The sequence below is a fragment of the Jaculus jaculus genome, chromosome 9 (assembly GCF_020740685.1).
Source record: "Jaculus jaculus isolate mJacJac1 chromosome 9, mJacJac1.mat.Y.cur, whole genome shotgun sequence".
NCBI classification, from domain to species: domain Eukaryota; kingdom Metazoa; phylum Chordata; class Mammalia; order Rodentia; family Dipodidae; genus Jaculus; species Jaculus jaculus.
In genome coordinates this window covers 89,880,506-89,896,174 of record NC_059110.1, presented here as the reverse complement: position 1 = coordinate 89,896,174, position 15,669 = coordinate 89,880,506, and the positions used below count along the sequence as shown (strand labels likewise).

The window sequence follows — 15,669 nt, the reverse complement described above, 5'->3', positions numbered from 1 at the left end:
ATCACTGAGTTCAAGGCCCCCCTGAGACTCCATAGTGAATTCCAGGTCAGCCTGGGCTAGAGTGAGACCCTACCTCAAAAAAACCAAAAAAGAAGAAAGGAAGGAAGGAAGGAAGGAAGGAAGGAAGGAAGGAGGGAGGGAGGGAGGGAGGGAGGGAGGGAGGGAGGGAAGGAGGTAGGGAGGGAAGGAAGGAGGGAAGGAAGGAAGGAAGGAAGGAAGGAAGGAAGGAAGGAAGGAAGGAAGGAAGGAAGGAAGGAAGGAAGGAAGGAGGGAAGGAAGGAGGGAAGGAGGGAGGGAAGGAAGGAGGGAAGGAAGGAGGGAAGGAAAGAAAAGAAAGAAAGAAAGAAAGAAAGAAAGAAAGAAAGAAAGAAAGAAAGAAAGAAAGAAAGAAAGAAAGAAAGGAAGAAAGGAAACAAAGGAGGGGCAACAACAGAAAGCAATGGGAAGGGATTATTATTTACATGTCTGAAAACTGTTACAAAAAAATTTTAGCTATGTGTAGTGGCACACACCTTTAGTACCAGCACTCGAGAAGCAGAGGTAGATTGAGACTACCACGGGAAACCAATAAATAAATTTAGGGGCTGGGGAGATGGCTCAGAGGTTAAAGACACTTACTTGCAAAGCTTGCCTGCCAAAGCCAGGCGTGGTGGTGCACGCCTTTAATCCCAGCACTCGGGAGGCAGAGGTAGGAGGATCACCTTGAGTTTGAGGCCACCCTGAGACTACATAGTGAATTCCAGGTCAGCCTGAGCCAGAGTGAGACCCTACCTCGGGGAAAAAAAAAAAAAAAAAGCTTGCCTGCCAGGGTTCAGTTCCCCAGCCGACCATATAAAATCAGAGGAGCATTCACTGGCAGTCATAAGAGACCCTGGTGCATGCACACACTCACACACATATGAAAATAAATAAATAAAAATCAAAAACAAAGTAGCAGGTCTTTTGTTTGTTTTGGTTTTGGTTTTTTCAGAATAGGGTCTAGCTCTAAGCCCAGACTGACCTGAAATTCACTATGGAGTCTCGAGAGTAGCCAGGAACTAAAGGTGATCCTCCTACCCCTACCTCCAGAGTAATGGGATGAAAGGCGTGCACCACTACACCCAGCTGTCATTTGATACTTAAAATACATTTTAAGTATGCTTAAAAATAGAAATACAATTAACAATAATACCCTATAAAACATTTGTGATTTAAGGGCAGAAATAGCTTAGCGGTTAAACCATCTTCCTGTGAAGCCAAAGGACACAGGTTTAATTCCCAGGACCCATGTAAGCCAGCTGCACAAGGTTGTGCATGCATCTGGAGCTTGACTTTGTTTATAGTGGCTGAAGACCCTGACACACACACACACACACACACACACACACACACACACTCTCTCTCTCTCTCTCTCTCTCTCTCTCTCTCTCTCTCTCCCCCCTCTCTCTGATATAAATTATTTTAAAAAAAAAACTATTTGTAATTTTAAAATTTAATTCTGGGGCTAGAAAGATGGCTCAGCAGTTAAAGGTATTTTCTTTCAAAGCCTGATGGCCTGAGTTTGATTCCACAGTACCCACATAAGGCCAAATGCACAAAGTGGCACAAGTGTCTGGAGTTCTTTTGCAGTGGCAGAAGGTTCTGGCACACTCATTCTGTTGGCTTTCTCTTTCCCTCTCTCTCTCAAGTAAATAAAATATTTTAAAAAAATTAAGTCTAGAGCTGGGTGTGGTGGTCTACATCTTTAATCCCAGCACTTGGGAGGCAGAGGTAAGTAGACTGCGGTAAATTCAAGGCTACCCTGAGACTACATAGTGAGTTCCAGGTCAGACTGGACTAGAGTAAAACCCTACCTCAAAAAAACAAAGAAAAAAAATTAAATCTGGGGCTAGAGAGATGGCTTAGAGATTAAGGCATTTGCCTGTGAAGCCTAAGGACACCAGTTCAATTCTCCAGAACCCACGTAAACCAGATACACAAGGGGGTGCATGCATCTGGAATTCATTTGTAATGGCTGGAGGCCCTATCATGCCCATTCTCATTCTCTCTCTCTAAAATAATTTTTTTATTTAAAATATTAATTCTGGGGCTAGAGGAATGGCTTAGCAGTTAAGGCACCTGCCTGTAAAGACTAAGGACCCAGGTTCAATTCTCCAGGTCCCACATAAGTCAGGTGCACATGGTGGCACATGCATCTGGAGTTAGTTTGCAGTGGCTAGAGGCCCTGACATGCCTATTCTCCCTCCCTCTCCCCTCCCCTCACTCACTCACACACACACACTTGTTCTCTCACGCTCTCTCTAATAAATACTAAAAACAAAAAATTAATGCTGAAATTTAACAGTACCACTGTATGTAAAGTGCAGAAATACCAAAAAGGGAAAAAAAAACTAGCTGGCACTTTAATGAAGTGGATTTTCTGGTCTAAACTTATGAAGACTGAAAAACTGACTTTTTGTTTTCTAAATTTAACAATAAATTGTAGTTCATTTCTCAGAACATTTTTTTTTTTCTCAGCATTTGCTAGCTAAGATGTCTTACTAATTTCTGTCAGTTTACTTACCCAAATGCAATGCTTCCTGGTACCTCTTGGTATCAAAGTACAAAGAAACCAGTCTTGCCTAAGAAAGAGAAAAGGCATTGATTGAAGGGGCGGGGAGAGCTGGAGAAAGAAATCAAGGACTGACAGTTACAGAATCATTACTATTGAATATACATGTTCTCATGATAACATCAAGCTCAGCATAACAAATGATCTGGCCCGCATTATTGTCTCCTATATGGCCAATATCTGACTGTTAACTTTATCATACTGCTGCCTATTTTCCGGACACAAACAGCCAATGTGCCTCAAAATTTCAACTAAAAACATAATCCCAGCACTCAGGAGGTGAAGCAAGAGGTTTGTCACAGGTTTGAGGCCAGTCTGAACTATAAAGTGAAACTTTGGGTCTTTACACACAAACAGAAAGGAAAATCTTCGACCAGGAAATTCTACTAACTGGGACCAATGTTGGGAACTGGGTGATACAAAGTTGCTAAAAATGTTTTTAATCAGGAATGGGACTACACTTACAGCCTTTCCAAGGCCTAAAGACCTGAAATCTGTGCTAATGTGGGCACCTACCTCCAATGCTTGGCGTAAGAAAGTTCTTTTCTCTGACTTGGCCCACTCAATGCACTCTAAACACAGTTCGACCTGCAACAGAGAACAGATAATACAAGCAACATTAGGCCCACCAAATCATGCCTTGCAGAACAAAAAAGTTGTAATTCTCCTTTTGCATATTATAATGTCACTCTTGTTTAGGGTCTACAGTATACTGAGCCACAGTATCTCAGTATGTATCACAATAAAGAATCAACTAGGCTTTTTGCTTTTTAAAATCATGTACTCAGCCGGGCATAGTAGTGCATGCCTTTAGTCCCAACACTTGGGAGGCAAAGGTAGAAGGATCACTAAGATGAGTTCAAGGCTACCCTGAGAATACATAGAGAATTCCAGGTCAGCCTGAGCCAGAGTGAGACCCTACCTTGGAAAAAAAAAAACAAAGAAAGAAAAGAAAACCACAAATAAAATTATGTTCTGTGGGAAGAGCATACTCTTCAAGACTCTTCTACTGTCCCAAAAGATATTCAGAACCCCCAAAATACATAGCTCTGCAATGGATATTTCTATAGTGGCTTAGGATTTTTTTAAAGCACAATTTTCTCCCTAAATATTGAAAATAATAATGGTAATATATTATTGTGACTATACGATTAACAAAGGGGAGAGTTTCTAAGCAAAAATACCTTGTTCCTAACAAATGTAAGACTCAAGAGGTCCAACTGGCTCTTTTCCTTTTATAAGTATAAATAACCAATTCAACATCACTTTTTTTTTAATTTTTTTTTAATTTTTATTTTTTATTTATTTGAGAGTGACAGACAGAGAGAGAAAGACAGATAGAGGGAGAGAGAGAGAATGGGCATGCCAGGGCTTCCAGCCTCTGCAAACGAACTCCAGACGCATGCACCCCCTTGTGCATCTGGCTAACGTGGGACCTGGGGAACTGAGCCTCAAACCTGGGTCCTTAGGTTTCACAGGCAAGTGCTTAACCGCTAAGCCATCTCTCCAGCCCCAACATCACTCTTCATGTAAAGGGAGTAATAAAGAATTAGAGGGCTACCAAATGACCCAACGGGTGCAATAGTGGCAGGTCTGTCATGGTGGAAACCAACTGCCCCCAATTGGACTGGAGACCCACTCCATGGGGGGGAAACACATCCCTGATACTGAAAACTTAAAACAGGAGTAGTCATGAGCCCTAGGGGTATAACATCTGCTGATGTCTGGAAAAATGTATATACTATGCTTATCAAACTGCCCAGTAAGCACTTCTCTTAACATTTATATCCTTATATTAATGCTACTCTCACTTTGGGTAGAGAATCTTCTCTTTTCAGATGGCAGTGACCTTGGGATGACTCAGAAGGTATCACAGTGCTGGAAAAAAGTGACTAGAGTACTGAGTAACATCTCGATCACACCTTCCAAGACTCAGGGTCTAATGCGGAAGAGGTGGCCGAAAAAATATAAGAGCCAAAGGAAGGGTAGGATTCCTTACAATGTGCTCCTCCAGACACAAAATGGCCTGGATATTCATGACCTCACAGTGCCTGATACTACCTACACAAGACCATCATAAGAGGAAGAAAAGATCATGACATCAAAATAAAAGAGAGACTTATTGAGATGGGGAGGGGACATGATGGAGAGTGGAATTCCAAAGGGGAAAGTAGGGAGGGGGAGGGAGGGTATTACTATGGGATATTTTTTATAATATGGAAAATGTTAATAAAAATTCAGAAAAAAAAAAGAATTAGAGGGCTAAAAAGATGGCTTAGCAGTTAAGGTGCTTGCCTGAGAAACTTAAGATCTCATGTTCAAATCTCCAGGTCCCACGTAAGCCAGATACACAGTGATACAAGACTGCAATGTCAGGGCTGGAGAAATGGCTTACTGGTTAAGGCGCTTACCTGAGAAGCCTAAGTATCCCGGTCTGATTCCCCAGTACCCATGTAAGTCAGATGCACAATGTAGCATATACATACGGAGTTTCTTTGCAGTGACTGGAGGCCCTGACTTATTCATTCTCTCTTTCTCTCTCAAATAAATAAATACAAATAAAATATTTTTTAAAAGAATACAATGTTGTACATGCACACAAGGGGGCGTATGTGTCTGGAGTTCATTTGTGTCAGCTGAAGGCCCTGGCAAGCCCATTCTCTCTCTTAAATAGAAAAAAAAAAAAAAAGAATTAGCTTAACTCTTAAAGGGGCAGTTAAGCTTTAAAGGAACTCTGAACCTCAGTTCTACCTGCTACCCAAACAGTGGTATAATGTACAAAGTAGCTGATCTAAAGTAGCATACTATATGAGACACTATAGCATATGTTATCAGGTACCTAGGACCTATTACTTTTGACAAGGTACCTATGAAATACTCTTAGTATTCTATCTCATCCATTAATTTTTTTTGCTTTTTTAATATTTTTTTTTTTTACTTTCTTATTCATTTGAGAGAGAGAGAAAGAGGCAGATTAAAGAGAGAGAGGGAAAGAGAATGGGCAGACCAGTGCACTCAGCAGTTGTAAATGAACTCGACGCATGAGCCACCTTATACATCTGGCTTATGTGGGTCCTGGGGAATCAGACCTGGGTCCTTTGGCTTCACAAGCAAACACCTCAATCACTAAGCCCTCTCTTCCATTATTAAGAGTTTTGAGCTGGGCACAGTAACACATGCCTTTAATCCCGGCACTCAGAAGGCAGAGGTAGGAAGAGCACTTTGAGTTCAAGGCCACCTTGCGACTACATAGTGAATTCCAGGTCAGCCTGGGCTAGAGCGAGACCTTACCTGGTGGTGGGGGGGGGGGCAGTTATGAGGGGCTGCAGAAATAGATTAGCAACGAAGGCCCTTGTCTCCGAAGCCTAAGGACCCTGGTTCAATTGGCTAGTACCCACATTAGCCAGATGCACATGGTGGCACATATATTTGGAGTTCGTTTGCAGAGGCTAGAGGCCCTGGTGCACCCATTCTCTATCTCTATCTGCCTCTTTCTCTTTCAAATAAATAAATAAATAAAAATTTTAAAGTGTTCTGGAGCTGGAGAGATGCCTTAGTGGTTAAGACTGCAAAGACTAATTACCCAGGTTCAATTCTCCTGTACCCACATTTATGTGGTGCATGCATCTGGAATTCCAGGTTAGCCTGAACTAGAGTGAAACCCTAACTTGGGGGGAGAAAAAAAAGGTGAAAAGTGATTGAGGAAGACACCCAACATCACCTTCTGACCTCAACACATATGTACATAGATATATATGGTCACCCAACCACACATACAAGTACATATAACACACACACACACCAAAAAAAAAAAAAAAAAAAAAGGGAAAGAAAAGTCCACTGGGCTGGAGGATGTTTCAGCATTTAGAGCAGCTTGTTTGCAAAGCCTGCCAGCCTGGGTTCATATCCCCAACCACCCATATAGGGCCACATGCAAGCAAGTGCTTTTAACTGCTGAACCATTTTCCCAATCCCCCATATTGGCCCTTATTTTTTTTGGGGGGAAGGGGTCATAACCTTTTAAACTACTTTGGCTGTAGGGCAAAGATTTATATTTACAAGGGTTACTCAGACTGAGCCTTTAGTCCCATCACTCACTTGGAAGACTGACATAAGAGGATCCCTATGAGTTCAAGGCCAGTCTGGGACTACAGAGTGAGTTCTAAGTCAGTCTGAGCCAGACTGAGACCCTGCCTCAGAAAAAAGTGTGAGAGCTAGAGACATGGCTTAGTGGTTAAGGCACTTGCCTGCAAAGCCTAAAGCCTAAGTACTCAGGTTTGATTCCCCAGTACCCATGTAAGCCAGATGAACATGGTGGCTCATGCATCTAGAGTTCGTTTGCAGTGGCTAGAGACCCTAGCATGCCCATTCTCTCAATCTCTCTCTCTCTCCTTCTCTTTCAAATAAAATAAATAAATAAAATATTTTTTTTAAACATGAACGAAGCTGGACGCACACCTTTAATCCCAGCACCTGGGAGGCAGAGGTTGGTAGGAGGATTGAGTTCAAGGCACCTGATACTACATAGTGAATTCCAGGTCAGCCTGGGCTAGAGTGAGACCCTACCTCAAAAAAAAAAAAAAAAAAAAAAGAATGGCTAAAAATAAATAAATAAATAGGGGGCTGGAGGGATAGCTAAACAGTTAAGGCACCTGTCTACAAAACCTAACGACTCAGGTTCTATTCCCCAGTACCCACATACAGCCAGATACACAGAGGCACTTGTGTCTGAGTTCATCTGCAGTGGCTGAAAGTCCTACTGTGCCCATTCTGTCTGTCTCTCTCCCTCTTCTCTCTTACTGCTTACACATAAATAAAACTATTTTTAAAATAAATAATAGCCATGGTTAAGGAATGTGAACTGTACTGTGAATGAAGAGAGTCCTACCCAGACATGGTGGTACATATCTTCAATCCTAGCACTCAGGAGGCAGAGGTACGAGGATGACTGTGAGTTTGAGGCCAGTCTGGAAATATAGATTGAGTTCCAAGTCAGCTTAAGCCAGAGTGAGTCCCTGCCTCAAAAAAAAAAAAAAAAAAAAAAGAAGAAGAAGAAGAAGAAAGAGGAGCAGGAGAGGAGAGGAGAAGAGAGGACAATGACTAACTAATGCTTTCACATCCCATAACCCGCAAACCTAGGGAGAATACCAGCAATCCCACAGAGGAGGGCCCTCTGCAAAATAGGGGCAGGGAGGAGGGAAATGATGGCACTAATATATGATGCATCCATACAACTTTCTACTTAATTTAAAAAGAGGGGCTGGAGAGATGGCTTAGCGGTTAAGCGCTTGCCTGTGAAGCCTAAGGACCCTGGTTCAAGGGTCAGTTCCCCAGGTCCCACGTTAGCCAGATGCACAAGGGGGCGCATGCGTCTGGAGTTCGTTTGCAGTGGCTGGAAGCCCTGGCTCGCCCATTCTTTCTCTCTCCCTCTATCTGTCTTTCTCTCTGTCTGTCACTCTCAAATAAATAAATAAAAAATGAACAAAAAAAATTTAAAAAAAAAAAAAAGAGTAGCAAGGGATGCTAGAGAAATGGTTTAGCAGTTAAGGCCCTTACCTGTGAAACCATAGGATCCAGGTTCAATTGCCCAGGACCCACATAAGCCAGAGTCACAAGGTGGCGCATACCTCTAGACTTCCTTTACAGTGATTGAAGGCCCTGGCACACACATTCTCTCTCTACCTGACTGTTTCTTTCTTTCCCTCTCTGTCAAATAAATTAAATTAAAAGAGAGAGGGGGTAAGAGAAGGGAAAAAGAAGGGGAGAGGAAGAGAAAAGAAAACCCTAGCAGGGCATGGTGCCGTACACCTTTAACCCCAGCATTCAGGAGGCAGAGGTAAGAGGATTGCCATGAGTTTCAGACCTCACTGAGACTATACAGTGAATTTCAGGTCAGCCTGAGCTAGAGTGAGACCTTACCTCAAAAAAAAAAAAAAAAAAAAAAAGGGAGAAAACTTTGATGTAGATAATGGCCCACAGAATAGGAATACATTGAAGGCAAATATATAACTGTCATGTGAGACAAAATAATCAAGACTATAAACATGGAGAGGCATGATGGTACATACCTTTAATCCTAGCTCTAGGGAAACAGAAGTATGAGGACTGCAGTGAGTTCGAGGGCAGCCTGACACTAAGAGTGAATTCGAGGACAGCCTGGGCTAGAGCAAGAAAGACTCTAAAGTGAAAAAACAAAAAATAATAATAACAACATGTACAAAATACAATATGGGTCACCGAAACAGTTAAGATAACATCAAAGTCGACAAGGAAACACCTGAGGTACAGCATAGAAGGGAAAGTGCAGCAAGAGGGTTTGTCAAGCCAAGGGGGGGAAGCAAATAACATATATTCCACAAAAATTACCAGAAAGTCATGAATCAGACTTTTACTCTTCTTGATAAAAACTCAACTATTACTCCTGAAAAACTAGCCTTTATTCAACACTAAAGTAACACATATCTTAAAATGACAAAAATGCAGCCCAGTGTTAGTACACACTTGTAATCCCAGCACTTGAGAGGATGAGGCAAGAGGATCTTGAATTCATGGACAACCTGAGCTCTGAGACCCAAGAAGGTGGGAAGAAAAGATGAAAAAGAAGGAAAAGAAAGAAAAACAGAAACAAAAGAATGACAAATTTGTCTGGACTGAGGAGATGGCTCAGTAGTTTAAGGTACGTGTTTGCAAAGCCTGACAGCCTGCGTTCAATGTCCCAGGCCCCATATAAAGCCAGATGCACAAAGTAGCACATGCATCTGTAGTTTGTTTGCAGTGTCAAGAGGTCCTGGTGTTCCCATATTCATTCATTTTCATTCTCTCTCTCTCCCTCTCTCTCTCTCACACTTGTTCCTTGACCCCCACTCAAATAAATGAAAATAGTTTTGATTTTTTCTTCTGAGGTAGGGTTTCTCTCTCTCTCTCTTCCCCCCAGGATAAGCTCAAATTCACTCTATAGTTCCAGGCAGGGAACTCAGCAATCCTCATACTTCTGTCTCCCAAGTGCCAAGATTAAAGGTGTGTGCCACCAAGCCTAGCTTGAAAAGATTTTTAATATATAAGACTGGTTCCTTGTATTCTATCTGACCACAATGGAATCAACTACAAATCAATAGCAAGAAAAGCTATAGAGCATAAAAATATGATGGCAACTAAATAATACACTACTGAATGAGAATGGGTCAAAAAAGAAATTAAGAAGGAAATCAAAAAATTCATAGAACCAAATGATAATGAGAACACAACATATCAAAACCTTTGGGACACAATGAAAGCAGTCCAAAGAGGGAACTTTATAGCTTTCAGTACCTACATTAAGAAGTAAGAGCCAGGCATGGTAACACACGCCTTTAATCCCAGCACTCAGAGGGTAGAACAAGGAGGATCACTGTGAGTTCGAGGACACCCTGAGACTACACAGTAAAACAAAGAGTTGATTCGTTGGTTGATTCGTTGAAACGATAAACAAGATTGATAAACCCTTAGCAAATCTGACCAAGTAAGAGAGGAGACACAAATTAATAAAATTAGAGACGAAAAAGGCACCATCACAACAGACACCAGAGAAATTCAAAACATCATAGGGACATACTATAAGAACATATACTCTATTAAGTTTGAAAATCTAAAATGGATGATTTCCTTGATTTATATTACCTATCTAAATTAAATCAAGATGAGATTAACCACTTAAATACAGCTTTAACAAATACAGATCCAAGTACTTATAAAAAGTCTCCCAACTAAAAAAAAGTCTAGGCCCAGGGCTGGAGAGATGGCTTAGTGGTTAAGCGCTTGCCTGTGAAGCCTAAGGACCCTGGTTCAAGGCTCGATTCTCCAGGACCCACGTTAGCCAGATGCACAAGGGGGCGCACGCATCTGGAGTTCATTTGCAGTGGCTGGAGGCCCTGGCGCACCCATTCTCTCTCTCTCTGCCTCCTTCTGTCTGTCATTCTCAAATAAATAAATTAAAATGAACAAAAAAAATTAAAAAATTAAAAAAAAAAAAAGTCTAGGCCCAGATGGATTCACCAGTGAATTTTCCCAGACCTTCATGGAAGAATTAACATGAATGCTTCTCAAGCTTTTCCATAAAAGAGAAAAGGAAGGAATCCTACCAAACTCTTTTTACAAAGCCAGTATCACCCTCATACCATAACCAGACAAAGACAGAACAACAACAAAAATTACAGACTAATCTCCCTCATGAACACAGATACAAAAATTCTCAACAAAATACTGTCAAACAATACAGGAATATATAAGAAAGATCATTCACCCCAACCAAGTAGGCTTCATCCCAGGATGCAGAGATGGTTCAACATATGCAAATCAATAAACGTAATAGATTAAATAAATGGAATGAAGGACAAAAATCACATAATCGTCTCATTAGAGGCAGAAAGAGCATTTGACAAAATCCATCCCTTCATGATAAAAGTCCTACAGAGAGCCGGGCGTGTTGGCGCACGCCTTTAATCCCAGCACTCAGGAGGCAGAGGTAGGAGGATCACCGAGAGTTCAAGGCCATCCTGAGACTACATAGTGAATTCCAGGTCAGCCTGAGCCAGAGTGAGACCCTACCTCGAAAAACCAAAAAAAAAAAAAAAAAAAGTCCTACAGAGACTGGGAATAGAAGGAACATATCTCAACATAATAAAGGCTATTTATGACAAACCTACAGCCAACATAATACTAAATGGAGAAAAATTGAATCTTTTCCACTAAAATCAGGAACAAGACAAGAGTGTCCACTGTCCCCACTTCTATTTAATACAGTACTGGAAGTCATACCCATAGCAATAAGGCAAGAGACACACATAAAAGGGAAACAAATTGGAAGAGATCAAAGTATTACTATTGGCAGATGATATGATTCTATACATAAAGGTCTCTAAAGACTACCAGCAAACTGTTAGAGCTGATAAATATCTATGGCCATGCAGCAGGATAGAAAATACACACACAGAAATCAGCAGCCTTCTTCCTACATGCTAACAACTAACAAACAGAGAAGGAAATCAGAAAAATCACCCCGATCACAGTTGCATCAAAAATAAATAAAAATAGCCAGGCATGGTGGCGCATGCCTTTAATCCCAGCACTCGGGAGACACAGGTAGGAGGATTGCCAAGAGTTCGAGGCCACCCTGAGACTACAGAGTGAATTCCAGGTCAGCCTGAGCCAGAGTGAGACCCTACCTCCAAAAACAAAAACAAACAAAAAATAAATAAAAATAGGGCTGGAGGGATGTCTTAGTGGTTGAGGCGTTTGCCTGCAAAGCCAAAGGACCCAGGTTCGATTCCCCAGGGCCCACGTTAGGCAGATGCACAAGGGGACGCATGTGTCTGGAGTTCATTTTCAGTGGCTGGAGGCCCTGGCATGTGCCCATTCTCTCTCTCTCTCTTTCTCTATCAAATAAATAAAAAATAAAATTAAAAATACACAAATAAATAAATAAAGTACTTTGGAATAAACCTAACCAAGGAAGTAAAGGATCTCTACAATGAAAACCTTAAAACACTCAAGCAAGAAATTGCAGAAGACACTAGGAAATGGAAAGACATCCCTTGTCCTTGGATTGGAAGAATCAATGTTGTGAAAATGGCAATCTTACCAAAGACAATCTACACATTTAATGCAATCCCCATAAAAATTTCAATGGCATTCTTTATAGAAATAAAAAAAAAACAATCCAAAAATTCATTTGGAAGCACAAAAACCTCCAACATCTAAAACACTGAGCAACAAAAATAAGGTTGTTGGTACCACCATACCTGATTTTAACCTATATTACAGAGCCATAGTAACAAAAACAGTATGGTACTTCCAAAAAAACACACACATAGATAGAACAGAATAGAAGACCCAGATGTAGGTCCAGGTAGCTATAGCCACCTGATCTTCGACAAAAATGCCAAAAACACCATTGGAGAAAAGACAGCCTCTTCAGTAAATTGTGCTGGAAAACTGGATGTGTATCTGTAGAAGGATGAAAACAGAAAACATATATATTGCTCTCCAAGCATAAGAATGAAGTCCAAATGAAGCCAGGCGTGGTGGCACATGGATTTAATCCCTGCACTCAAGAGGCAGAGGTAGGAAGAAAAACCAAAAAATGAATTAAGTCCAAATGGATCAAAGACTTTTAATATCAGACCTAAAACTGCTAGAGGAAAAAGTAGGGGGAACCCTTCAATATATTGGTCTTGGCAAAGACTTTCTGAATGCAACGCTAATAGCTCAGGAAATAAAACCACAGATCAACCACTGGGACCTGATAAAATTACAAAGCTTTTGTATGGCAAAGGAAACTGTGAATAGAGCAAGAGGCAACCTACAGAATGGGAAAAAAGTTTTGCCAGCTATACATCTGACAGAGGATTAAGATCCAGGAAATATAAGTACAATGATTGAGTTGGGGAGGTATATGATGGAGAATGGAATTTCAAAGGGGAAAGTGTGGGGGGGAGGGAGGGAATTACCATGGGATATTTTTTATAATCATGGAAAATGCTAATAAAAATTTTAAAAAATAATAAAATAAAATAAAGAAAAAAAAATCCAGCAAATACAAAGAACTCAAAAAACTAAACAAAAGGGGGCTGGAAAAATGGCTTAGTGCTTAAAGGTGTTTGTCTGCAAAGCCTAAGGACCCCATTCAGTTCCCCAGGACCCACATAAGCCAGATGCACAAGGGTGCATGGAGACCATGGCACACCCATTCTCTCTTTTTCTTTGCCTCTTCCCTCCCACTCCTCTCTTTCTCCCAAATAAATAAATTAAATAAAGGTATAAGCCGCCATTCCTGCCTTTTATTTAAAAAAAAACAAACTCAATAATAAGAAATCAAACCCAACTGAAAAATATGCTATAGAACTAAATAGTTTTCTCAAAAAGAAGAAATACAAATGGCATGTAAACACCTAAAAAAAATATTCTATATCCTAGCAATCAGAAAAATACAGATCAAAACTATGTTGAGATTCCATCTCCTGTCAGATTGGCTACCACCATGAAAATGACAATAAATGCTGACAAGGATGTGGAAATAGAAGAACCCTTTTACACTGTTGGTGGGGAAGCGATCTGGTCCAGCCATTATGGAAGTTAGTGTGGAGGTTCTTGAGACAGCTAAAGATAGATCTACCATATGACCCAACTATACCACTCCTAGGCATACATCCTAAGGACTCATCTCACAACCTTAGAGATAACTTGCTTAACCATGTTTATTGCCATTCTATTTACAATAGCTAGGAAATGGAACCAGCCTAGATATCCCCCAACTGATGAGTACATAATGAAAATGTGGCACATTTACACAATGGAGTTCTACTCAGCAGTAAAGAAAAATGAAGTATGAAATTTGCAGGAAAATGGATGGATCTGGGAAGGATTATATTAAGTGAAGTAACCCAAGTCCAGAAAGCCAAACATTACATGTTCTCTCTCATATGTGGCTCCCAGCTACAAATGATTGGACTTCTATGTGAGCAGGAATAAAACTCGGTAGCACAGGCCAGTAAGCTAGAAATGAGATATAAAGGGAATAGAAAGGGAGAGGGGGACATAATAGAATGGAATTGTATGTATGTAAGTAGAAGAATAGATTAATGGGGGGGTGAAAAGACCTAAGTGAGGTCAGGGGTAGAAACTGAGTAAAGGAAAGGTGGAAGGAGGGCTAATTAAAATCTAAGAGGATATAAATAAATCATATGGAAACCTACTTTTTTGGACAATGGAACACCCAGAAGCCATAGATTATTACTAGAAAATTTTCATTGCCAGGGATCGGATATCTTCCAGTGAGTTGTTGGCCAGGGAGGTCCCTGATGCCCCCAAAACATTACAGGCCATTGCCAAGGCCCTTGGTTTCCCACCAGGAATAGATGGTAAGACCATATTGCTGAAGACTCCACATACTTGGGCTGCAAGGCCACTGAGAAATCCTGCTGGAGCTGAGCTAACAACCTCCTCCATGTAGACCAGCTGACAGAAAGGTAAAAAAAAAAAAAAAAAAGCCACAATGCATGCAGTTCAGTGGGGGAGAGAGAAATAACCAGTGAAGATACTCAGCAGTGGCCACTGAAAGCCTTATACTTGGCCAGCCAGGCCAAATGACCTAACGGGTGCAATAGTGGCCTATCTGTTATGGGAGAAATCAACAGCTCTCTAATTTGACTGTAGGCCCACTCCATGGGAGGGAATACATCCCTGAGACTGAAAACCTACAACAGGGGTAGTCATGAGCACTAGGGGTGTAACATCTGCTGGTGTTTGGTAAATATATATACTGTATTCACCAAACTGTCCAGAAAGCACTTCTCTTAATGTTCATATCCATATATTAATGTTACTCTCACTTTTGGTTAGAAAACCTTCTCTATTCAGGTGGCAGTGACCTTGGGATGATTCAGAAGGCATCACGGTGCTGAGAAGTGACAGAGGAGTGCTCAGCACTGCAATATCTCTATCACACCTTCCTAGACTCAGGGTCCATTGTGGAAGAGGTGGGGACTCCATACAACGTGCTCCTCCAGATACAAAATGGCCTGGATATCGATGACCTCACAGTGCCTAACACTACCTACACAAGACCATCATAATAGGAGGAAAAGATCATGACATCAAAATAAAAGAGAGACTGATTGAGAGGGGGAGGGGAAATGATAGAGTAGAGTTTCAAAGGGGAAAGTTGGGGGAGGGAGGAAATTACTATGTAATATTGTCTACAATTATGGAAGTTGTCAATAAAAATTGCACTGGAGGGATGGCTTAGCAGTTAAGGCATTTGACTGCAAAGCCAAAGGGCCAGGGTTCAATTCCCCAGGACACATGTAACCCAGATGCACATTGGTGGTACATGCATCTGGAGTTCGTTTGTAGTGGCTAGAGGCCCTGGCGTGCACATTCTCACTCTCCCTCTGTCTCTCAAATAAAATAATTTAGTAAAAATAAGATCTTTAAAATTTTTATTTGAAAAAAATAAATAAAAGTTGGGGGAAAAAAGGGGATGCTGGAGAAATGGCTTAGCAGTTAAGGCATTTGCCTGCAAAGCCAAAGGACCCAGGTTCAAT

At 41.1% G+C, this 15,669-nt stretch overlaps 1 protein-coding gene across 1 annotated transcript in view; it reads right to left on the bottom strand.

The window, feature by feature from the left end:
- Psmd11 (proteasome 26S subunit, non-ATPase 11) overlaps positions 1-15,669 on the bottom strand; it is a 59,139-nt gene that overhangs the window by 22,733 nt on the left and 20,737 nt on the right. Inside the window, exons 4-5 of the mRNA XM_004664579.3 lie at positions 3,107-3,178; positions 2,543-2,600 (exon numbers count right to left, since the gene is read on the bottom strand). Of these exons, the coding sequence (XP_004664636.1) occupies positions 2,543-2,600; positions 3,107-3,178 (130 nt within the window). The remainder of the gene's footprint in view (positions 1-2,542; positions 2,601-3,106; positions 3,179-15,669) is intronic.